Raw genomic sequence first — 24085 nt, 5'->3', positions numbered from 1 at the left:
GAGTTGGAAAGAATAATGAGCAAGCAAAGTTTTAATTTGAGTAAATCGCAGATTACATTACATTGTCTCTGTAACGTCAAGAATGATCTTGTAGATCGACTGCATGTGGAAGCATTGTGATCTTTGATGGTTAAATGGCAGGTAACTCCAAATCTATAGATACAAAACTAATCTTGACCTTTTTATAAGCTGCTTCATAGGCAGCCTGAAATGTTCACAGTTGTCGCAGATCTGTCTTCTTAGACACAACCCAATGATTTTGAAGATGTGCTGCCTTTTCCTGTGTTTACTTGAGAAGCTTTGGAACTACTCCCTTTTCTGTACTCAGTATTTCTGCTGTCGTGAAGGAATTCTCTCTCAGAGGTGAGGTTGCATATTCTTCCCAGGAGTTCATGGCCTCACCTTGAGCTAGGCGTTTTCTCTTCTTCCAGGCTTTTGTAAGCCTGCATTTCAACTTATGTCCGAGCATCTGCTTCATACACTTACATAAGTACATAAGTATTGCCATACTGGGAAAGACCAGAGGTCCATCAAGCCCAGCATCTTGTTTCCAACAGTGGCCAATCCAGATCACAAATACCTGGCAAGATCCCAAAAAAGTACAAAACATTTTATACTGCTTATCCCAGAAATAGTGGATTTTCCCCAAGTCCATTTAATAACGGTCTATGGACTTTTCCTTTAGGAAGCCGTCCAAACCTTTTTAAAACTCCACTAAGCTAACCGCCTTTACCATATTCTCTAGCAACGAATTCCAGAGTTTAATTACACGTTGAGTGAAGAAAATTTTCCTCCGATTCGTTTTAAATTTACTACATTGTAGCTTCATCGCATGCCCCCTAGTCCTACTATTCTTGGAAAGCGTGAACAGACGCTTCACATCTACCTGTTCAACTCCACTCATTATTTTATAGACCTCTATCATATTTCCCCTCAGCCACCTTTTCTCCAAGCTGAAGAGCCCCAGCCGCTTTAGCCTTTCCTCATAGGGAAGTCGTCCCATCCCCTTTATCATTTTCGTCGCCCTTCTCTGCATCTTTTCTAATCCCACTATAACTTTTTTGAGATATGGTGACCAGAATTGAACACAATATTCGAGGTGCGGTCGCACCATGGAGCGATACAAAGGCATTATAACATCCTCATTTTTGTTTTCCATTCCTTTCCTAATAATACCTAACATTCTATTTGCTTTCTTAGCCACAGCAGCACACTGAGCAGAAGGTTTCAACGTATCATCAACAATGACACCTAGATCCCTTTCTTGGTCTGTGACTCCTATCGTGGAACCTTGCATGACGTAGCTATAATTCGGGTTCCTCTTTCCCACATGTATCACTTTGCAGTTGTTCACATTAAACGTCATCATCCATTTAGATGCCCAGTCTCCCAGTCTTGCAAGGTCCTCTTGTAATTTTTCACAACCCTCCCGCGTTTTAATGACTTTGAATAACTTTGTGTCATCAGCAAATTGAATTACCTCACTAGTTACTCCCATCTCTAGGTAAATATGTTTAAAAGTAGCGGCCCCAGCACAGACCCCTGGGGAACCCCACTAACTACCCTTCTCCATTGAGAATAATGATCATTTAACCCTACTCTCTGTTTTCTATCTTTTAACCAGTTTTTAATCCACAATAGAACACTACCTCCTATCCCATGAATCTCCATTTTCCTCTGGAGTCTTTCATGAGGTACTTGTCAAACGCCTTCTGAAATCCAGATACACAATATCAACCGGCTCACCTTTATCCACATGTTTGTTCACCCCTTCAAAGATGGGGCAGTGTTCCCTCTAAGGTGTGCAGGAGTCCTCCACCATTGTTCCTGACAGGAGTGCTGTTTCAATATCACATTTGCTTTTTTTTCTATTGAGGATTTTAATTATACAGATCAAGAAAAGAAGCAAGAATAAAAATAATATTGCTAATCAATATCACATTTTCAATAGGGAGGCACAGGCAAGTTTTTCAAAACTCCAGTGGAACTCCCTGCCCTTCATGATTGAAAATATGATATTGGAGGCATCACCCCCACTGGCAGGAATGCTGGTGGAGGACTCCCGCACAGCTTAGAGGGAACGTTGCTCTGGGTGCTGCCAGGAAGGTCTAGAATAAGAGGGAGTCACAAACTCAGACTTACTATGTGGTACAATTGCTGTATCTCTACAGAAAGGTATCCTAGCATTTTTTTTTCCAGATTTTAATTTTTTTTTCTTATTTATCTTAACAAGTTGATTTCTTTGTTTAACAGGGATTCTTTCATTTGGGAGTTATAATTTGATGTAACTCTTATCAACTGAGCATTTCGGCTCCTGGGTGTGATCCAGTGATTGCTGCTGCAGTTCCAGTAAAGCATGAAGTGCTAACATTACTAAGCAGAATGGCAGCTCAGAGGATCCGGACAGCTACTGTAGTGGTCTCCCACGCTGCCAGTCTGAAGGGACTCTGTTTGACTTGAACAATGGATTCTCAGAACCCAACTTCAATGATGTGAAAGGTGAGCAGTCTTCGGTTAGAAAAAGGGGATTTTTCTTTAAGATTTGGAGTTTAAGATGTGCCCATTAGTGAAAGTTGGGCAGTATATTTTCTTCAAAAGACAATAGGTCTGCAAAAGTCGTTTCTAGTGCAGGATCTAGGGGTAACTGTGGAGGAACAGATTTTGGAGAAGAAGGGATGGAGGCATTTACTCCAATTTCAGTACAACAGTTAAAATTACTTCTTGAAAAACTTAATTCAGGTTCATGTACCCTTGATTACTATCCTCTCTCTAGTGAATCATCTTGATGGTTCCTAAGGACACGAATACTTCTTTACAGAAGGGAGTAGTTCTGCAAAGGTGGAAGAAGTCCTAGTGATCCTTGAAGTTTGTATCGCTGTGAACCATAAGCCCTTATTTAAAAAAATACAAGGTGCTTTTAAATGAATGGGGCAAGAGAGAATTTTTGTGGTTAGGCTGGATGGCAAATGGTAAAATGAATGTGCTCGTGTTGAAAGGATGTCTAGATTTTTGTATCTGTTTCAGGCCCCATCCTTAAAAATCTCTATCAGGACATTAGATCAGTGGCAAAGTATGCTCTGTAAATTTAATACAGCACAGTATTGTGTGGTACAAAGAGTTGTTCACTCAAGCGAAAGTAATGAACATGATAATTTTATATAACCTTTCACTACAGAAGAAGCTTATACCTCATTTGTATCATCAGAAGGTAAATCTGGTCCACCATGTCAAGCACAAATTTCACCATAAATCCTCAGATTTATTTTTCCAATTTCAGTTTCTTATAACATTTATAAAATATTCAAAATTACGCTTGACTGATCAAAACATTCTTAAGTCATATTCTCAGAGTCCCCACCCAACTTGATGCCACATTTCATCAGGATGAAGGCTCCTGCAGTGAAACAAATTCAGTTAATAGTGTCCAACATTTCTTCACAATTTACAAGCTCAGGAACCATATTTCTATCTAAAAAAAAATTACAACAGCTTTTTTTCATCTTATATTTCCATCCAATTTGGATGACTATCAGCCAATGAAATTAGGTCATTGTTTTTAAACCAGCGTCATCCATTAAAGTTCTTTATTCAGCCTGTCCAGAGCAACAGAACGAAGTTCAAAAATTCATCTTTGCTCTTTATAATTCACTATATCTTTTTTGAGATACAGCTACCAGAATTGAACACAATATTCAAGGTGCGGTCACACCGTGGACCGATACAAAGGCATTATAACGTCCTCACTTTTGTTTTCCATTCCTTTCCTAATAATATCTAACATTCTATTTGCTTTCTTAGCCACCGCAGCACACTCCATTTTTTATCCATGTAGAATGTTTGTTTAGAGCATCAGTGACCTACCAGTGAAGCTGCTTCCTTACCAGTTTGTATTTCGGATTTGTTCTCATTCAGATGAAGTTTAACAGTACAAGTGATTCTTCCTACATCACACAAATTACGTGGGCATTGGATCACATACACCACATTAAAAGTATTGCAAGATGTCAGTGCATGAGCTAAATATTTCTTCTGAGTACTCAGATGATTCCATTTAATTCCTTCCAGTGTTGAAGAGCATCATTGGGAGTGTCCACATTTTAAAGTGACCAACCTTAACCCCCTCTTTTGTGACATGTATTCTCCATAATTTGTGCTCTGTTGTAAGGAGAATATTGGGGCTAGAAATATGTGACCGTCTCTGGGAAAAGGTGACTAAAGCAGCAGATCCAAAATGTTGAGAGTGACTGAATTTTCATGTCATGGGTTCATAAGCAGTCTGTAAAAATTACGTTTGAACTTCTTTAACTTTGTTATGTTTCATGTAAAAGGATGGGGTCTGAACTGTTGTATTATAGAAGTCATTAAAACCTCATTTTTGTTTTTGAAGACTTTTTACCACCTTTTGATAGAGATGGTCACATTTCTTCACAATTGCAGGCTCGTGCACCATATTTCTATCTCAAAAATGGCAGTGCTGTTTTTTTCATCTTATATTTTCTTCCATAAGTACATAAGTATTGCCATACTGGGAAAGACCAAAGGTCCATCAAGCCCAGCATCCTGTTTCCAACAGTGGCCAATCCAGATCACCAAATACCTGGCAAGATCCCAAAAAAGTACAAAACATTTTATACTGCTTATCCCAGAAATAGTGGATTTTCCCCAAGTCCATTTAATAACAGTCTATGAACTTTTCCTTTAGGAAGCCGGCCAAACCTTTTTTAAACTCCGCTAAGCTAACCACCTTTGCCTCATTCTCTGGCAACGAATTCCAGAGTTTAATTACACGTTGAGTGAAGAAAGATTTTCTCCGATTTGTTTTAAATTTACTACATTGTAGCTTCATCGCATGCCCCCTAGTCTAGTATTTTTGGAAAGCGTGAACAGACGCTTCACATCTACCCGTTCAACTCCACTCATTATTTATAGACCTCTATCAGCTGCCTTTTCTCCAAGCTGAAGACCCCTAGCCGTTTTAGCATTTCCTCATAGAGAAGTCGTCCCATCCCTTTTATCATTTTTGTCGCTTTTCCCTGCACCTTCTCCAATTCCTTTATATCTTTTTTGAGATGAGGTGACCAGAACTGAACACAATACTCCAGGTGCTGTTGCACCATGGAGCGATATAACGGCATTATAAAATCCTCATGCAGTGGTGTGCTGGTAAATTTTTAACAACAGGCTCTCTCCCCGGTCCACCACTGCGCCTCCCCGTCCACCTCTACGCCCCCCCCCCCCCCCCCCCCCCCATCCACCTCTGCACCCCCCACCCAAATTGCAGAGCTGGCTATAGCCGGGGGCAATGCATTACTCTCTCCAGGAAAAAAAATTAAATGATCCCAGATTCCAATTTAATTCATGTTTAATATGGGATAAAATGCCATAAATAAGTAAATAAATATAAACTTTTAATGTTCAGCACCTGATTCTCAAAGTGGACATATTCCAAACACTATAATGAAAATAAAATTATTTTTTTCTACCTTTGTTGTCTGGTGATTTTGTTTCTCTGATCATGCTGGCCCAGTATCTGATTCTGCTGCTCTCCATCTGTTCCCTTGACTCCGTTTCCAGGGCTTCCTTTCCCTTTATTTCTTTTCTTTCCTCCTTTCTTCTTCATTTCTAGTCCTCCGCAGACTTGACTGTACAGTGGATCCAGCTTCTGCCTATTTTCTCCATCCATGTGCAGTTTCTCTCCTCACTTCCTTTTCCCTCATCTAATCTCCTTCCTCTATCTTTCCTCCATGTCCAGCATTTCCTCTCTCTCCCTTCCTTCCCCTCCATCCATGTCCAGAATTTCTCTTGTCCTCCCCTCCATCCATGTCCTGAAACTCTCTTCTCTCCCCTGCCCCCTTACCCAGTGGCGTAGCCAGACTGCCAATTTTGGATGGGCCTGAACCCAAAGTGGGTGGGCACAAAATTTTCTCTCTACCCCCCTCCCCCAGCAAAATTTAGTCACGCTAATCAGATGTATTTGTCACACAGGGTAAAGTGCTGCTTTTCAGTGCATCAGATTTCAGAAAATTTATTTAATAGCCTAATACCCCTTTTCAGTGAGCTTTCAGAGGCCAAAACCTCCTGCCTCAGGTCAGTATAATGCTGTTACGGTATCCTCGCCTGACCTAAGGAAGGAAGTATTGGTCTCTGAAACTTCATTAACACAGGTACCATATTACTTTATCCTAAATTAAAATAAAATTATTTTCTTTACCTTTCTTGTATGGCCATTTACTTTTTCTCATTGTGTCGCTCCCAGTCTCTAGATTCTGCTTTCTTCGTTTTCGCTTAACTCTTCTGCCACGGTTTCCTGGCCATTTCTCATTTTTCTCTCCTTTTCTTTGCTTTCTTCAATATTTTTCTGCCTCTCTCTCTCCTCTCTGTCCTGATTTAATTCATTCTACTATCCATTCTTTAATTTCCTTCATCTACTTATGGGTTTTCATCTTTTTCTCACCCTTGTTCTCCCCATGCCCCTTCCTCTTATTCTCCAGTCTTTCACTACTCTCCTTTTCCATCCAGAGCTCTCTTCTTTCTCTCCCCATCCTTCCAGTCTCCCCTCTCTCTCTCCCCATCCTTCCAGTCTCCCCTCTCTCTCTCCCCATCCTTCCAGTAGTCTCCCCTCTTTCTTTCTTTCTGCATCCTTCCGTCTAGTGTCACCTCTTTCTCCCTACCCTTCCATCCAGCGTCTTCCCTCTTTCTCTCCCCATCCTTCCATCCATCTACCCGCTCTCCTGATCCTTCCATCTAATGTCTCTCTCTCCCTCTTTCTAACCAGTGTCTCTGTATCACTCTACCCTTTCTGTTCAGTGTCCCTTCTCTCTCCACATCCTTCCAGTCCTCTCCCCTTCTCTCTGCATCCTTCCAGTCTCTCCCCTTTCTCTCCCCATCCTTCCATCCAGAGGTCTCTCTCCCACTCCATCCGTTTTCCCTCTTTCTCTCCCCATCCTTCCATCTGTTTTCCCTCTTTCTCTGCCATCCTTCCATCTGTTTTCTATCTTTTCTCCCCATCCTTCCATCTATTTTCCCTCTTTCTCCCCATCCTTCCATGTTTTCCCTCTTTCTCCCCCTCCTTCCATGTTTTCCCTCTTTCTCCCCCTCCTTCCATGTTTTCCCTCATTCTCTGCCATCCTTCCATGTTTTCCCTCATTCTCTGCCATCCTTCCATCTGTTTTCCCTTTCTCTGCCATCCTTCCATCTGTTTTCCCTCTTTTTCTCCCCATCCTTCCATGTTTTCCCTCTTTTCTTCGACGAGGCCCGCCCTGCATGCCAGCGACAGCCCCCATTGCCGGCCACTGCTGCTTTTCCTGGAGCGACGCAGGGGCAGTGATGTAGGAGACGGGAGGAGCCTGCGAGCCAGCAGCCACTGCCTCAACGCTGCCTAGACAGTGCCTGCCGGTGCCGCGCTTTTTTTTTTTTTTTTTTTTTAAACATTTTTCGTCCTTAGCGCTGTTAGCGCTTCTTCTTTTTGTAGCGCCGGCCCTGCTGCTCAACAGGAAAAGCAGCAGTGGCCGGCAATGGGTGCTGGGGCTGGCGCTGGGCGGGCCTGGGCTGAAATTGGGTGGGCCTGGGCCCAGCCAGGCCCCCCGTAGCTACACCCCTGCCCCTACCCATCCATGCCCAGCAATTTTGTCCCCTGCCCCCTCTACCCATCCATGCCCAGCAATTCTCCTCCCTCCCCTGCCCTCCCGCTTCCATCCATGTCCAGCGATTCTCCGTCGCCCCCACCCTCCCCTCCCGCTCCCATCCATCTTTTTCTATTACCTCCGTCGAAGCACCGCGTTATTTAAAGCCCTGCTGCTCGTCTCTAGCTTCCCTCCTTGCTTCTGATGAGTTCGTTCGTTCCCCTCAGTCCCGCCTTCGTGGAAAACGGAAATGACGTCAGAAGGCGGGACTAAGGGCACAAACTCATCAGAAGCAAGCAGGGAAGGCTGGAGAAGGGCAGCAGGGCTTTAAATAAGGCGGCGTTTCGAGAGAGGTAATAGAAACTGACGGATGGGAGCGGGAGGGGAGGGTGGGGCGAAGGACATTGCTGGACATGTTTGGGAGCGGGAGGGGAGGTAAGCATGGCCTGTGATTACGCCCTCCTGCCATGCTTACCTCGTGCAATGGAGCCAGCTCACCCCGAAGAACAACCGTCTCGCAAGAAGGTGTCAAAATTTAACAAGCAGCTCTTGCGAGCCAGCTCCAGCACACCACTGTCCTCATGTTTGTTTTCTATTCCTTTCTATAATACCTAACATTCTGTTTGCTTTCTTAGCCGCAGCAGCACACTGAGCAGAAGGTTTCAACGTATCATCAACGACAACACCTAGATCCCTTTCTTGGTCCGTGACTCCTAACGTGGAACCTTGCATGATGTAGCTATAATTCGGGTTCCTCTTTCCCACATGCATCACTTTACACTTGCTCACATTAAACGTCATCATCCATTTAGACGCCCAGTCTCGTAAGGTCCTCTTTGTAATTTTTCACAACCCTCCTGCGATTTAACGACTTTGAATAACTTGTGTAATCAGCAAATTTAATTACCTTACTAGTTACTCCCATCTCTAGGTCATTTATAAATATGTGAAAAATTAGCAGTCCCAGCACAGACCCCTGGGGAACCCCACTAACTACCCTTCTCCATTGAGAATACTGACCATTTAACCCTACTCTCTGTTTTCTATCTTTTAACCAGTTTTTAATCCACAGTAGAACACTACCTCCTATCCCATGATTCTCCAATTTCCTCTGGAGTCTTTCATGAGGTACTTTGTCAAATGCCTTCTGAAAATCCAGATACACAATGAGGCTTATTTTCGAAAGAGAAGGGCGCCCATCTTTCGACACAAATCGCAAGATGGGCATCCTTCTCACAATCTTAGGATCCGAAAAAAAGATGCATCTTTAGTGAATCATTGGATGACACAGAAACATGAGATTGAGCAATTGAAATGCGTGGTGTTGAGACAGTTCGTCCCTGATGCAAGAGGTGGTGATGTCAGTTGCGTTGTTATTGTCTGCGGAGCAAAGATTTATTTTTGAATGGGATACAGTGGCTCCCAGGGTCTAAACCTAGAAGTCGAGTGGACTTAGTTGGGCCCCTCCCCCTACAGGTGTAATAAATTAGCTTAGGAGTACGATGAGAGTGCTAAGGTTTTTGATGCAGTTGGGATGCTCTGCAGGGAGTCACGTGCTGGACTACCTTCTAAGGTAGGCTGCTTATAATTTGTGTTAAATAGCATATTATGGATGTATGAGATTAAGGTTGTTATGAATATATTGAATAAATAAATACTATCGGGATAATATATTGTTATAGGTGTTGAAAGTTGTTCCTCCTGAGGAAGGATTATCCAAAATGCAGTTCTCGCATCGAGGAGCGAATAAGGAAGTGGAATGAGTTGAAAGGTTCAGTGACGTATTTAGCCACCGAAAGCCCTTGCCAAGCTGCGCTGCAACAGTAAACCCGGAGTAGTGAGGTATTGTTTTGGCTACGGAGTTTCAGTAGCTGAAGATGCACTGCTAAGTGAGATTATTCTTGTTGGAAGAGAAAGAAAACTGTTTACATGGGACTACGGTACATGTGAAAGATATAAGGGACGTGATAAAATGGAACTTTGGTTCAGGATGTATGTACTCCTGGATATATAGTTAACATTTAATGCCACGAAGTGTAGAGTGCTGCACTTGGGGTGCAGAAACCCGAAAGAGAGATACCGAATAGGAGGGGAGAGATTAGTAAGCTCAACTCAGGAGAGAGACCTTGGGGTGTTGGTGTCTGAGATCTAAAGGTGAAGAAACAATGCGACAAGGTGACGGCCATGGCCAGAAGGATGCTAGGCTGCGTAGAGAGGGGCATAACCAGCAGAAGAAAGGAGGTGTTGATGCCCCTCTACAAGTCGTTGATGAGGCCCCACGGAGTATTGTTGTTATGATTGGGGTCAGAACCCTTCTCAAACTTACCTCTTTCCTGGGGGTCAGCTTCTTAGCTGGCTTCTGTTCTTTCTCTGTCCTTTCTGAGCTGGCTCTGTCTCTCTGTGCTGGCAGCTTCCAGCAGCATGGGGTTAATTGTCTCACTTCACTGCAGCTGTGGGTGTGTTCTGAGTTGCTCTACCTCTCCCTGGGTGTACTGGCTTCAAGAGCTTCTCGGTGCTGCATGATGTGGGTTGGGCCTCTCGGGGTTTCAATGTGTTCTGCCTGGCTCTAGGGAGAGTGACATCATCTGGGAGGGCCTTGATAAGGAAGTAGTGTCTTTCCTTCAGGGCCTTCGCAACGTTTGCTTCTGGCTACTTGCTTTAGGTCCAGGTTAGTTTAGTGCAGTGTGCACTTGTGACTTGTGTGTTGACTTCCCTGTTTTTCCCTTTTGTTACGGTGAGTAGCACTGCTGTTGGTGCAGTGCTGGAGTTTGGTGCTGGGGCACCCTTGTTAGTAAGTGCTTAGGAAGCACCTTTTGTTGTTTGGGTATTTGGCTTTTCTGCCTGTTTCCTTGTGTCTTCCCCGCTTTTCCTCGTACCTGTGTTTAGCTGCTGCAGCTTGGTGCTTAGGAATCACCAGTGTTAGGTCTGGCATTTGTCTTCCCTTCCTTTTCCCTTGTGGCTTCCCTGCACTTCTGTTAGTGTAGGGCGTAGGGGGCACCCCTGTTAGTTTCTGTTAGGAGCACTGCTGTTAGTGGAGGGCTTAGGAGCTTTTCTGTTGGTGCTGGGCTTTGGAACACTTTTGGTCACTTTAGGAGTTAGGTGCACTTCAGTTACAGCTTGTTCTAGTCCTGGTCCCTGTGTTGCCAGTAAGTCCTGCCGGCTACTCGAACCCAGGAGCTCACCTCCTGGGGGGCTTAGTAGCTAAGTGCAGGTGAAGCTGTGTGGACCAGTCCGGTGTGCTCCAGTCCAGTGTTCCAGTCCTGTGTCCTCCAGTCCGGGGAATTCCAGCCCAGTGTTCCAGTCCGTGTGTTCCGGCTCGCTGGGCAGTGCCTGCAGTCCCTGCCGGTGTCGGGTGTGCTTGCCCAGCGTTGGTTGGTGGGTTTTGCCTGCTGCTGTCGCTCCTCGTCAGCAGCCCAAGGGCTCACGTTTGCTCCAGAGCCCGGCCCCCCGCGGGCTCTGAACCTGAGAACCTGACATTGTGTTCAGTTTTGGAGGCCATATCTTGCTAAAGATGTTAAAGGACTGGAAACGGTACAAAGAAAAGCTACACAAATGGCATGGGATTTGCATTGCAAACTGTAAAAGGAGAGACTTGCTGACCTGAACATGTATACCTTGGAGGAAAGGAGAAACAAGGGTGACATGATACAGACGTTCAAATATTTGAAAGGTATTAATCCGCAAATGAACCTTTTCGGAGACGGGAAGGCGGTAGAACTAGAGGACATAAATTAAGGTTGAAGGGGGGGCAGACTCAGGACTAATGTCAGGAAGTATTTTTTCACGGAAAGGGTGGTGGATATGTGGAATGCCCTCCCACGGGAGGTGGTGGAGATGAAAACAGTAATGGAATTCAAACATGCGTGGGATAAACACAAAGGAATCCTGTTTAGAAGGAATGGTTTTGCGGAATCTTAGACTTCTACGGTCTGTGCCCTGAGAAAGGCAAGAACAAATCAAACTCTGGTATATATATAAAGTATTATATATATATATATATTGTGACATCCCACCTCCTCTTGTGTGAGAGGAGGCTCCAACCTAGCGACCTCCTGCTCTACATCCCCTTGCTGGCTCCCTTTTAGTGACTCACCCAGCCCTTCTCCCTGGACATTTTAGGGGAACAGCGCCCTCTAGGGGCCGAACCAGGGTAGGACAGCCTCATACTTATCACATACCCCCCACCCTTAATAATTGCTGCTCTAACTCAGCAACTCTCTAATCCTTCTCCACTGAGGAGCAGCAATTATTCAAAGGAGGGCATACACTTTTCCAGGCTCATCCCCGCTCTATCCATGGGCCTCACCACCCCCCATCTAGGCTCCTCATCCCCCTCTTAGCACATCACATGGCCGGGCCCTTCCCATTCACTAGGCCTTGAGGGCTCTCACTGCAGCGGGCCCTACCTGACCTCTTCTGCAGCCCCCTCCTACCCTGGGCGCCCGACGATACCATGATCCCTCCGAGGGAGGGGTCCCCTAGCTCGCCTAGGTCCCTTATCTTCCTCTTAGCACCTCACATGGCCCGGGCCCTTCCCTTTCACTGGGCGCCCGACGATACCATGATCCCTCCGAGAAAGAGGAAACCTGACGACTCCTCTCTTAGCACTGCACATGGCCCAGGCCCTTCCCTCTCACTAGGGCGCCCGACGATACATGCTCCCACTAAGAAAGGCGCTTTTGGGAGCAGGTCCCTTCTGACCCTCATTCCCTGCAAGTCCCAACACCTGGTTCTTAATGTCCATCTTTTAGATCTTCTCCATTGGCCATCGACCCAGGCAAGTGCTCTGGCCTTCTCCTCTCCGGCTCCTCCAGCTTCTCAGGACTCCAGCCTTCCTGGCCGTCCGATGGAGTGCAGCCTGCAATCACAAAAAAAAACCCATCCAAGTGTGGCCTGTTTACTCTCCTGGCCCCCACACTTGTGCTGCACCTCCTTGTGGGTGTGTGTGTTTGTGGCCTCCTCCATCCCCTACAGCCACTCCCAAGCCTCCAGATCTTACCAATCCACCCTCACCGCCCCCCTAGGTACCCTTTACCTGGGGTAGGTGAGCAAAGTGCTTTTGCTAGTGTTGGCCCCCTCGACGGGCTTCTGGAACACGGCCTCTGGAACCTCCAAGGACACCTCCATCTCTCTTCAGTGGAATACACCGACTGCCTGGATCTACACCCATCCTCAGCTCTCCCTTGGCTCCACCTTCCACCAGTAATCTTCCACTGCCAAGGGTAGTAGGGAGCCTCTGACATCCTTATCATCCGGTGGTTGTTCAACAGTCAGGTCCCATCTGGGGTGCCATTGTGACATCCCCACCTTCTCTTGTGTGAGAGGAGGCTCCAACCTCTAGATCCCAGGTCCCTCTTTCACTCAGGGTGAGCTGGATTTTAGTATGCAGATTATATGCAAATTAGTCTCATACCCCTTTCGGCTTGGCGTGACCTGCTTCTCAAAAGGCAAACACAGTCAGGTCTCACCAACAGAATATTACTCATACAAAACTTTATTTCAGCCCCTAGGGCACACTTCCTTTAGCTCCACAATATTTTGGGGACTTCTTCTGTCCCCAGGCTTTGCAGCCTGCTTCTCTTAGTACTTGGACACACAGTTCTTATATTAAAGCTCAAGGGCCTTTTACCCAGCCAGTTTCCTTTCTTTATACACACAGTTCACCACCAGTCCATAGGGCTCCACCAGTACTTTCCATAGGGATCTTTCTGCATCAGCTCCCAGCTCTCTGCTTCAGCTGCTAGCTCTCCTCTCTCCCTCCCACGAAGGTGGGGTATTAAGTGGTTAACGGCTAAACAGGACCCAGCCCATAACCTGCTGCACCTGTTTCCTCCTCCAGGACTCTCCTCGGTCCTAGCGACCTCCTGCTCTACATCCCCTTACTGGCTCCCTTTTAGTGACTCACCCAGCCCTTCTCCCTGGACATTTTAGGGGAACAGCGCCCTCTAGGGGCCGAACCAGGGTAGGACAGCCTCATACTTATCACTATATATATATATATATATATATATATATAAGTATCACGTACCATGTATATGAGGTTATCTGGGCAGACTGGATGGACCGTACAGGTCTTTATCTGCCGTCATTTACTATGTTACTATATGTTACTTAGGCTAGGAAGTGATTTCTCAAGTTGTGTACTCCTTATTTGAGTACATTATCGATCAGAATTCACTCTCATTTCTGAATTCCTTGGAGCTGTGATGGATACTTTTCTTAGTGGGGGAGTCCTTTTTTGTGCTGTTTTATACAATGACGGCCATTTGAGGAGGGGAATGGGTGAGAAGGTGGGTGATTAGTGAGTATTTTCAGTAAGTGTATCTGCAACATTAAGTAGAGAGGGTGGGGGAGGGGACAGGGGGGACTTTAGGCTGTAGGTTGTGGGGGTTTTCCCTATTATTCTCACCTTGTTTATTGCATTGCTTTTTTTGCTAGATGTTTATGGCCTTGTATCGATTTGCATCATATGCTCTATTGGTGATTTAATAAAGATATTCAAATAAATATTTTTAAACTGCACTATCTGCAAATTCTAGGAGGTGTACAAAACCAACATTTTAATAAAACAAAAACAAATTCAATATACATCAAAACAAAACAAATATTAAAATATATAATCAGAGGACAAAAAATTTGTGCACCATAAAGTTCTTTGCTTCCTAAACTGTAAACCTGGGCTTATGCTTCTCATCTCATAATGAAGAGTGTTCCAAGACAGGCCCCTTCAATCTGGACCATTCTAGAGTCTGACATATCAAAAACTGGGGACATCTAATATCAATCACTTACAACATTCATACCAGCAACTTCCTCTCTAATTCTGATATAGGACACCTGAACAGTCAGCTCACTTAGCTAAGAGGGAACAACTATGTCTTCATAGTCCTAAATACTAAATAATTCCCTTTTTCACTAATTAGCACCAGTAACAAATTCCACAAACCCTTTCTCTAATACACAACCTCTGATAACTTCCCCAGCTCCAAGCACATGCATAAGCCTGATCTGAGAAGTGAGCACCTGTGTATTATTACCCATATATTGTCCTCACTTAAAACTGAAAAGATGGTTGGGTTTGTGATCACAAGGCATACAATAAAAGGGTAATTTTACAAAATATCTATGCGTTAAGGGCAAGAAAGTACCTAATTGGGTCCTATTTTATAAAGGCATATAGGTGCCTATATTAGCACAATTACACAGAAATCATGGCTTGAGAGCAGATATTCTTGTTGGAAGAGAAAGAAAAACTGTTTACATGGGACTATGGTGCATGTGAAAGATATAAGGACGTGATAAATGAACTTTGGTTCAGGATGTATGTACTCCTGGATATATAGCGGTGATTCAGCATGTAGCTGTATATGATTTATTTTAGATGTAGAATGGCTGGGTCGAATGTGCAGTGAAAGGCTAGTATGAGAGAGTTCGGGTGTCTGCATAGTGTTTTGAATGTATACTCATTAACAAAAGTGTTATTTACAATAAAGTGTTCAAAAGAACTGAGGAGTACGTTTAGTGGATTGTATATGCGGAATGTACTTCTGGTTAACTTATTGAATCCCCGGAGAATATATATTAAATTTTAACTGCCATACCCTCAACCATTCTTCTAAGGTTCGGAGATCGCTTCTCATCGTTTCTACTCCCTCCAGGGTATGCACTCTATTGGCTATTTTTCGTGTCATCCGCAAAAAGGCACACCTTTCCTTCCAACCCTTCAGCAATATCGCCCACAAATATATTAAACAGAATGATGATACGCTGAAACCTTCTGCTCAGTGTGCTGCTGCGGCTAGGAAAGCGAATAGAAGTTGGGTGTTATTAGGAAGGGTATGGAGTACAGGTGTGCGGATGTTATAATGCCGTTGTATCGCTCCATGGTGCGACCGTCACCTGGAGTATTGTGTTCAGTACTGGTCTCCGTATCTCAAAAAAGATATAGTAGAATTGGAAAAGGTACAGCGAAGGGCGACGAAAACGATAGTGGGGATGGGACGACTTTCCTATGAAGAGAGGCTGAGAAGGCTAGGGCTTTTCAGCTTGGAGAAGAGACGGCTGAGGGGAGATATGATAGAAGTGTATAAAATAATGAGTGGAATGGATCGGGTGGATGTGAAGCGACTGTTCACGCTATCCAAAAATACTAGGACTAGAGGGCATGAGTTGAAGCTACAGTGTGGTAAATTTAAAACGAATCGGAGAAAATTTTTCTTCACCCAACGTGTAATTAGACTCTGGAATTCATTGCCGGAGAACGTGGTACGGGCGGTTAGCTTGACGGAGTTTAAAAAGGGGTAGATAGATTCCTAAAGGACAAGTCCATAGACCGCTATTAAATGGACTTGGAAAAATTCCGCATTTTTAGGTATAACTTGTCTGGAATGTTTTTACGTTTGGGAGCGTGCCAGGTGCCCTTGACCTGGATTGGCCACTGTCGGTGACAGGATGCTGGCTAGATGGACCTTTGGTCTTTCCCAGTATGGCACTACTTATGTACTTATGTACTTAATGGGCCCCAGCATCGACCCCTGAGGAACTCCACTGCTCACTTTCCTTTCCTCCGAGTGGATTCCATTTACCACCACCCTCTGCCACCTGTCGGTCAACCAGTTTCTTATCCAGTTCACCACTTTTGGTCCTAAGTTCAACCCTTTCAGCCTATTCACGAGTCTTCCGTGAGGGACTGTATCAAAGGCTTTGCTGAAGTCCAAGTAGATTACATCTAGCGCACATCCTTCATCCAGTTCTTTGGTCACCCATTCAAAGAAGTCAATAAGATTTGTTTGGCAGGATTTTCCTTTGGTAAAGCCATGTTGCCTCGGGTCCTGTAACTCGTTGGCTTCTAGAAAGTTAACTATCCTTTCTTTCAGCAGTGACTCCATATTTTTCCTACCACCGATGTGAGTCTTATCGGTCTGTAGTTTCCCACTTCTTCCCTTTCTCCACTTTTGCGAAGACGGACCACATCTGCCCATCTCCAATCCCGCAGAACCTCTCCCGTCTCTAAAGATGTATTAATAAATCTTTAAGAGGTCCCACCAGGACCTTTCTGAGCTCCCTCAGTATCCTGGGATGTATCCCATCCGGCCCCATAGCTTTGTCCACCTTCAGATTCTCAAGCTGTTTATAAACTCTTTCTTCCGTAAACGGCACAGTATCCACTCATTTCCCAGACGTTCCCTCGGCAGCCGCGACCGCAGTCCTCCAGGATTTTCCTCCGTGAACACCGAAGAGAAACAATATAGTAACATAGTAACAGTAGATGACGGCAGAAAAAGACCTGCACGGTCCATCCAGTCTGCCCAACAAGATAAACTCATATGTGCTACTTTTTGTGTATACCTTACCTTGATTTGTATCTGTCATTTTCAGGCACAGACCGTATAAGTCTGCCCAGCAATATCCTCGCCTCCCAACCACCAGCCCCGCCTCCCACCACCGGCTCTGCCACCTATTCTCAGCTAAGCTTCTGAGGATCCATTTCCTCGGAACAGGATTCCTTTATGTTTATCCCACGCATGTTTGAATTCCGTTACTGTTTTCCTCTCCACCACCTCCCGCGGGAGAGCATTCCAAGCATCCACCACTCTCTCCGTGAAAAAAATACTTCCTTACATTTTTCTTGAGTCTGCCCCCCCTTCAATCTCGTATCATGCCCTCTAGTTCTACCGCCTTCCCATCTCCAGAAAAGGTTCATTTGCGGATTAATACCTTTCAGATATTTGAACTTCTGTATCATATCACCCCTGTTTCTCCTTTCCTCCAGGGTATACATGTTCAGGTCAGCAAGTCTCTTCTCATACGTCTTGTAACGCAAATCCCATACCATTCTCGTAGCTTTTCTTTGCACCGCTTCAATTCTTTTTACATCCTTAGCAAGATATGGCCTCCAGAACTGAACACAATACTCCAGGTGGGGCCTCACCAACGACTTATACAGGGGCATTAAAACCTCTTTTCTTCTGCTGGTCACACCCCTCTCTATATAACCTAGCAACCTTCTACTTTTGGCCACCGCCTTGTCACACTGTTTCGTCGCCTTCAGACCCTCAGATACTATCACCCCAAGATCCCTCTCCCCGTCGGTACCTATCAGACTCTCACCGCCTAACACATACTTCTCCCATGGATTTCTACTCCCTAAGTGCATCACTTTGCATTTCTTCGCATTGAATTTTAATTGCCAAACCTTAGACCATTCTTCTAGCTTCCGCAGATCCTTCTTCATGTTTTCCACTCCCTCCCTGGTGTCCCACTCGTTACAAATCTTAGTATCATCCGCAAAAAGGCAAACTTTACCTTCTAACCCTTCAGCAATGTCACTCACAAATATATTGAAACAGAATCGGTCCCAGCACAGATCCCTGAGGCACTCCACTACTCACCTTTCCCTCCTCCAAGTGAATTCCATTTACCACCACCCTCTGGCGTCTGTCCGTCAACCAGTTCCTAATCCAGTTCACCACTTCGGGTCCTATCTTCAGCCCGTCCAGTTTGTTCAAGAGCCTCCTGTGGGAAACCGTGTCAAAAGCCTTGCTGAAATCTAGGTAGATTATGTCTGTATCACATCCCTGATTTAATTCTCCAGTCACCCAGTCAAAGAATTCAATGAGATTCGTTTGGCACAATTTCCTTTTGGTTAAAACCATGTTGTCTCGGATCTTGCAACTTATTGGCTTCCAGGAAATTCACTATCCTTTCCTTCAGCATCGCTTCCATTACTTTTCCAATAATCGAAGTGAGGCTTACCGGCCTGTAGTTTCCAGCTTCTTCCCTTTCACCACTTTTCGTGAAGAAGGACCACATCCGCTGTTCTCCAATCCCACAGAACCTCTCCCGTTTCCAATGATTTATTAAACAAATCTTTAAGAGGACCTGCCAGAACCTCTCTGAGCTCCTTTAATATCCTGGGGTGGATCCTGTCCGGTCCCACGGCTTTGTCCACCTTTAGCTTTTCAAGTTGTTTATACACATTCTCTTCTTGAACGGTGCTATATCTACTCCATTTTCATTGCACTTTTGCCAGTCCATCGCGGTCCTTCTCCAGGATTTTTCTTCTGTGAATACAAAACAAAGTATCTATTTAGCAAATTTGCTTTTTCTTCATCATTATTTACATAGCGGTTCGCAGCATCTTTCAGTCTCACAATTCCCTTATTTGTCTTCCTCCTTTCACTAATATACCTGAAGAATTTATTTTTTTAATTACATTTGTACCCCGCACTTTCCAACTCATGGCAGGCTCAATGCGGCTTACATGGGGCAATGGAGGGTTAAGTGACTTGCCCAGAGTCACAAGGAGCTGCCTGTGCCTGAAGTGGGAATCGAACTCAGTTCCTCAGTTCCCCAGGACCAAAGTCCACCACCCTAACCACTAGGCCATTCCTCCACTCCTTTTTTTTTCACCCCTCCTTACATTTCTAGCCATTTTTTCTTCCGCTTGCGCTTTCGCCAGACGTATCTCTCTCTTAGCTTCTTTCAGTTTCCTCCGGTATTCCTCTCCGTGTTTGGCTTCTTGAGTTTTGGTGTATTTCAGGAACGCCAACTCTTTAGCCTTTATTTTCTCGGCCGCTTGCTTGGAGAACCATATCGGTTTCCTTTTTCTCTTGCTTTTATTTACTCTCCTTACATAAATGCTTGTGGCTCTATTTATAGCTTCTTTCAGCCTGGACCACTATCCTTCCACTTCTTGTTCGTTCTCCCAGCCCATCAGCTCTTTCCCCATTTTACTAAAATCAGCACGCTTGAAATCTAAGACTTTGAGGGTTTGAGTGGCTGCCCTCCACTTCAGCTGTCATATCGAACCACACCGTTTGATGGTCACTGCCGCCCAGGTGGGCACCCACTCAGACATTTGATACACTATCCCCATTTGTGAGCTCAAGATCCAGCGTTGCTCTCTCCCTCGTGGGTTCCGTCACCATTTAGCACGTTCGCTTTATCTTCATCACTCTCCACATAGCCATTCTCATTATCTTTCAGTCTCACAATTCCATTCCTATCTCTTCTCCTTTCTCCAATATATCTGAAAAAGGTCTTGTCACCTCTCTTGAAATCTTTAGCCATTTTTTCTTCCGCTCGTGCTTTCGCTAGCCGTATTTCCTTCTTCACTTCTTTGAGTTTAATCCAATAATCTTTTCCATGATCCGCTCATTGCGTTCTTTTGTATTTCTTGAACAAAGCCTCTTTTGCTCTTATTTTTTCAGCTACTTGTTTGGAGAACCATATAGGCTTCCTGCTTCTCTTGTTTTTGTTTACTTTCCTAACAAAAATATCAGTCGCCAAGTCCTCTAGTTTCCACAGTATGGTCTCTCCATTAGTAAAAGTTCATGCATCTGATTCTGCCACTGTGTGATCATTGGTGGTATAGACTGGATCCATTGTAACAAGAGGCAAAGCTTTGCAATTAGCATAGCTTTACGAAGGAACAAGTTGTAATCTATGTGCCCTCAACCACATTTTTCATATAGTCCACAAGACAGCGAGATGGTGTGGCATCCCAAGAACAATCACACATACAGCTCAGATGGAGCCACAAGGAACACGAGTACCAACGGATTGGAGGGCAATCCAAAATTCAATGTTTATATGTCGCACCTACTGCGCTACACTTAAGACAGGTTCCAGAGGAGGGGAGACCCATCTTTTTAGCTCAGGGTGGATGTATGTAGATGTGCATGAGGAATTTGTAATGCAGCCCCTGAAGGTGAATATTCTGTGCCAGTCGTGGTCTATCTTTCAAACTGACCAGAAAATCGTCCATGGAATTCTGGCCAAAATCTTGATTTCATTTATCCAGTATTGCCGATAGAGCCATCATCCCAAGAGGCTTATTCAAACTCTGAGAAAAGGGCCTCACCAGTCCTTTCTGTACCGCTGTCTGAGGAATCCATTTTTGATGAATGATGGTCGTTAAAGTCAGTCCTACAGGTCAGAACAAGTGAATGAACATAATGATTCAACTGATGATATGCTAACCAATCACTAGCATGGAGATTGTATGTTTGCTGGAGCTCCTCAAACGAGAGTATACATGGCTTATCCTCCTCTACTATATGTTGAATCAAGGTGACCCCATGTCTGACCCAGTTCTTGTAACACGCTTGCTGCAAGCCTGGTGGAAAAATCCGCATCCCCAAGAATAGGGAGGTATCTGGAGCAATGAGCATGTAATTGAAATCTCTTGCGGAGTTTGGTCCTTGCCCATCTCTAGGGCTTCAATAGTAGATGCCCTTGTTATGCTTTAGGAATGTGAAGGAGGAAGCCCAAAGAGAAATCTGCATGAATCAAACTTTCAAGGGCATAATTACAAATCTCAGATGTTCCATATATCCAGTCTCTGATGTGGTTGGAGGTGGCAAAGCTATCGTGTAAGGCCCATTCCACCCTCTATAATGTAGCTGCAGGAGAGGAAATATTGGTATGTTTCTTCCCCACACCCCCCCCCCCCCCCCCTCAAATATAGTATTCCAACAATGCAAATCAGCTGGTTTCAGAATAATAGGTAAGTGCTGAAGAGGGTATAGCCATTTTGGTTGCAATACCATTTTAATTAAATGTATCCTCCCTCATAAAGACAGAGGCAAAGAGGTCCAACATGCAGACAGTTGTTTTAGAAATTTGTAACAAAGGAGGAATATTAGAGAAGTACACATGGGAAGGGTTATTGGGGATTGTTAGACCTAAATATCTTAGAGTGGCCGGAACCCAGTGTAAGGGAAAATTACCCAGCCGCTCTGCTGCTAAGCCCTCCCGAAGACTAAAGTCCTCAGATTTATCTGCATATTCCACATCCCCAAAAGGAGCCATAGATTTGTAAAATGTCCAGAGCTCTAGGAAAGGATAATGTCGGCTGCGTTAACACTGTAAGGATATCATCAGCAAATAAAGCTAAATTAAACTGAGAATTACCCATAAGAATTCCATGCACTTGCGGATCCTGTAGGAGCTTAAGGCTCTATACATAAAACAAACACAAGAGGCGACAAGGGGGCTCCCCTGACAGGCGCTGCACTGCACTGCACTGAAAAGGGGTCATACAGAACTCCAATTACTAAATCTCAGGCCCAGGGATCTGCGTAAAGGGTCAATAGCATGTCTAGAATAGGGCCGTTGAAGGACCACCCACAGGTTAGGACCAAGATACAGTGTCGAAAGCCTTTTCAGTATCAAAGCTAATGAGGACTGCATCCAGATTGCATCTGCGTATTGCCTTCAGGGTGCCCAACAGGGCTCGAATGTTCGACACCTCATTCCTCCCTTTAAGAAATCCCACCTGATGAGGGGCTATTAGCTGAGGTAGTATGTCCTGTAAATGAATTCCTATAATTTTTGCATATAGTTTAATATCAACATGCAAGAGGGAATTGGCAGGTACGAGTTAGTTAATTTTAAAAATATTTTAAATAAAATTATCTTGGTCTGGGCATAGTCCTCCTGTTTACTGTTATTTTTAATTATTTTAATTGTTCTGGTTGTATATTGTTGCTTTTGTTGTACCCTGTTTTGGACATAATGGTTTCATCTCTGGCTCTATTCAAATCCAGGCTAAATGCCCAACTTTTTGAGGTTACTTTTAACTCCTTTCTCACCTGTTCAACACCCATGTTGTTTTAAGCATTCCCATAATAAATGAAACACACCCCACCCACCCCCGATATTCAGACAGCGATGGTCAGCACCAGCACTGAATAATGGGGGCTATATGTGGGCAGGCTGGGCAGTGGAACTTATGCGGGCCCAGACGATATTCAATCCGGGACCGCATAAGAGTTTTGCAGGTGCTGGCTGAATATCGGGCTGGGACCTGCATAAAAGGTTTTGTTTTTTCTTTTTTAATTGAAGCCCCCCCTTAGCCCCTGATGTGTTGCATCCCTCCCTCTCCCCCTCCCAACCTGCAGCCACAAGTGTCACCCGTCCCCACCCCAACTCCCTCCGTAGTCCGGTACTACGAGCTGCCATGAGAATTCACGGCATCCATTTTGCAAAGGTGCCATTAAGGAGCAGGAGTGAGGGGGCTCTGCTCCTGTTCCCAGCGACCACCAGGGATTAAGCACGGAGGGGGGCCTACATGAACTACGGAGGGGTTGGGTTGGGAAAGGGTGATATTTGCTAGGGGCTTGTGGTTGCGGGTTGGGAGAAGGAAGGTATTCGACGTGTCAGGGACTGGGGAGGTTTCAATTTAAAAACAATTAACATAACTTATGCGGGTCCAGGACCGGCCCGATATTCGGCATATGCTGATCCATGACCGGGGCCCGCATATGCTTAAGTGGGTTAATTTAGGACAGCTTTTGAACTGTCGTGAATTCACCTGCTTAAGCTTATGCGGGTGTCAGCTGAATATCACCGGCACCTGCATAAGACCTGGCTCCTCCCCAGCGCCCCCTGTCCTGCCCCGACTGCCCACTATTTTTTTTAGTGCTGCTGAATATCTGCAGTTAGGCAAGGACAGGCAATTTAAGTGGGCCAGGGCCTCTCCAGCCTGCTTAAATCGCTCTGAATATCAGCCTGATAATTTCTTATTTTTCCTGTCTGTTTTAGATAGACTGTAAGGTCTGTTGCGCATGAACTTTCTCATGTGTTTGTGTACAGTGCTGCTTATGTCTAGTAGCACTATAGATATTAGTATTAATTAGTAATAAAATGGTATATAAATCATTGAAATAAAATTAAATACAGTTCAATATTTTTCATACTTTGAATTTGTGAGTTAAATGATTAATTATGGATAATGTCTGTCCTTAGATACTTGCTCACTTTTTTGCTGTGTATGTAGGAAACAAATATCCAAACCAGGACAAAAGCTACCAAAGCAAAAAATTCAAAATTTAGCATTGGCTCTATCAAAGTGATATTAAATGACGTTCTTTTGTTGTATATTATTAAATCTTTATTTTATTTTGTATACCCTCAGATGTTACCACTCATTCTGGCATTCAATAATTATAGCTGCCTGGTGGTTAAGCACTTCATTCATTGGGTAACTCTTTTTATATATATCGTGTGCTAGTGTTCATATAACTTTATAACTCATTTCACCAGTTTCACGAAACCAACAAATAACATTAACCAATGCTGATAATTGCACTTATCTTATAATCCACATGCACCCAGGCTTGCTGAGTCGTAATGAAGATATAGAAAACGTCCAGCTGCCTTCCCCTGAAAACGCCCGACACCGCGGGTTTCAAAATCCTTTCTTCAGGGACTCGGGTTAAAGCATTAAATTACGGCGCCTTCCTGATAGGAAGAATTTTTTGCTTTGGTAGCTTTTGTCCTGGTTTGGATATGTGTTATACTATTTTTGTGTACCAGAGACTGAAGGATTTTTGTTGTATGTGTATGTAGGAAAAGCATTAGTATACATGGACAAGTTTAGTGGTGTCTGTTAATGAGTTCTTATGCTATCTGTTTTATGTGTGTGTAATATTACCCTTTATTTTTGTTACATTGTG

At 44.4% G+C, this 24085-nt stretch overlaps 1 protein-coding gene across 1 annotated transcript in view; it reads left to right on the top strand.

Annotated features, from left to right (window-relative positions):
* The window catches only part of SH3BP4 (SH3 domain binding protein 4), a 242813-nt gene that overhangs the window by 114633 nt on the left and 104095 nt on the right, over positions 1 to 24085 (top strand). Inside the window, 2 exon segments of the mRNA XM_030209195.1 lie at positions 2254 to 2410; positions 2413 to 2499. Of these exon segments, the coding sequence (XP_030065055.1) occupies positions 2383 to 2410; positions 2413 to 2499 (115 nt within the window). The 5' untranslated portion in view covers positions 2254 to 2382.

Source organism: Microcaecilia unicolor, chromosome 7 (genome assembly GCF_901765095.1).
Source record: "Microcaecilia unicolor chromosome 7, aMicUni1.1, whole genome shotgun sequence".
NCBI lineage: Eukaryota > Metazoa > Chordata > Amphibia > Gymnophiona > Siphonopidae > Microcaecilia > Microcaecilia unicolor.
The sequence above is the reverse complement of the archived record's forward strand: the minus strand, read 5'-3'. Positions and strand labels throughout refer to the sequence as shown.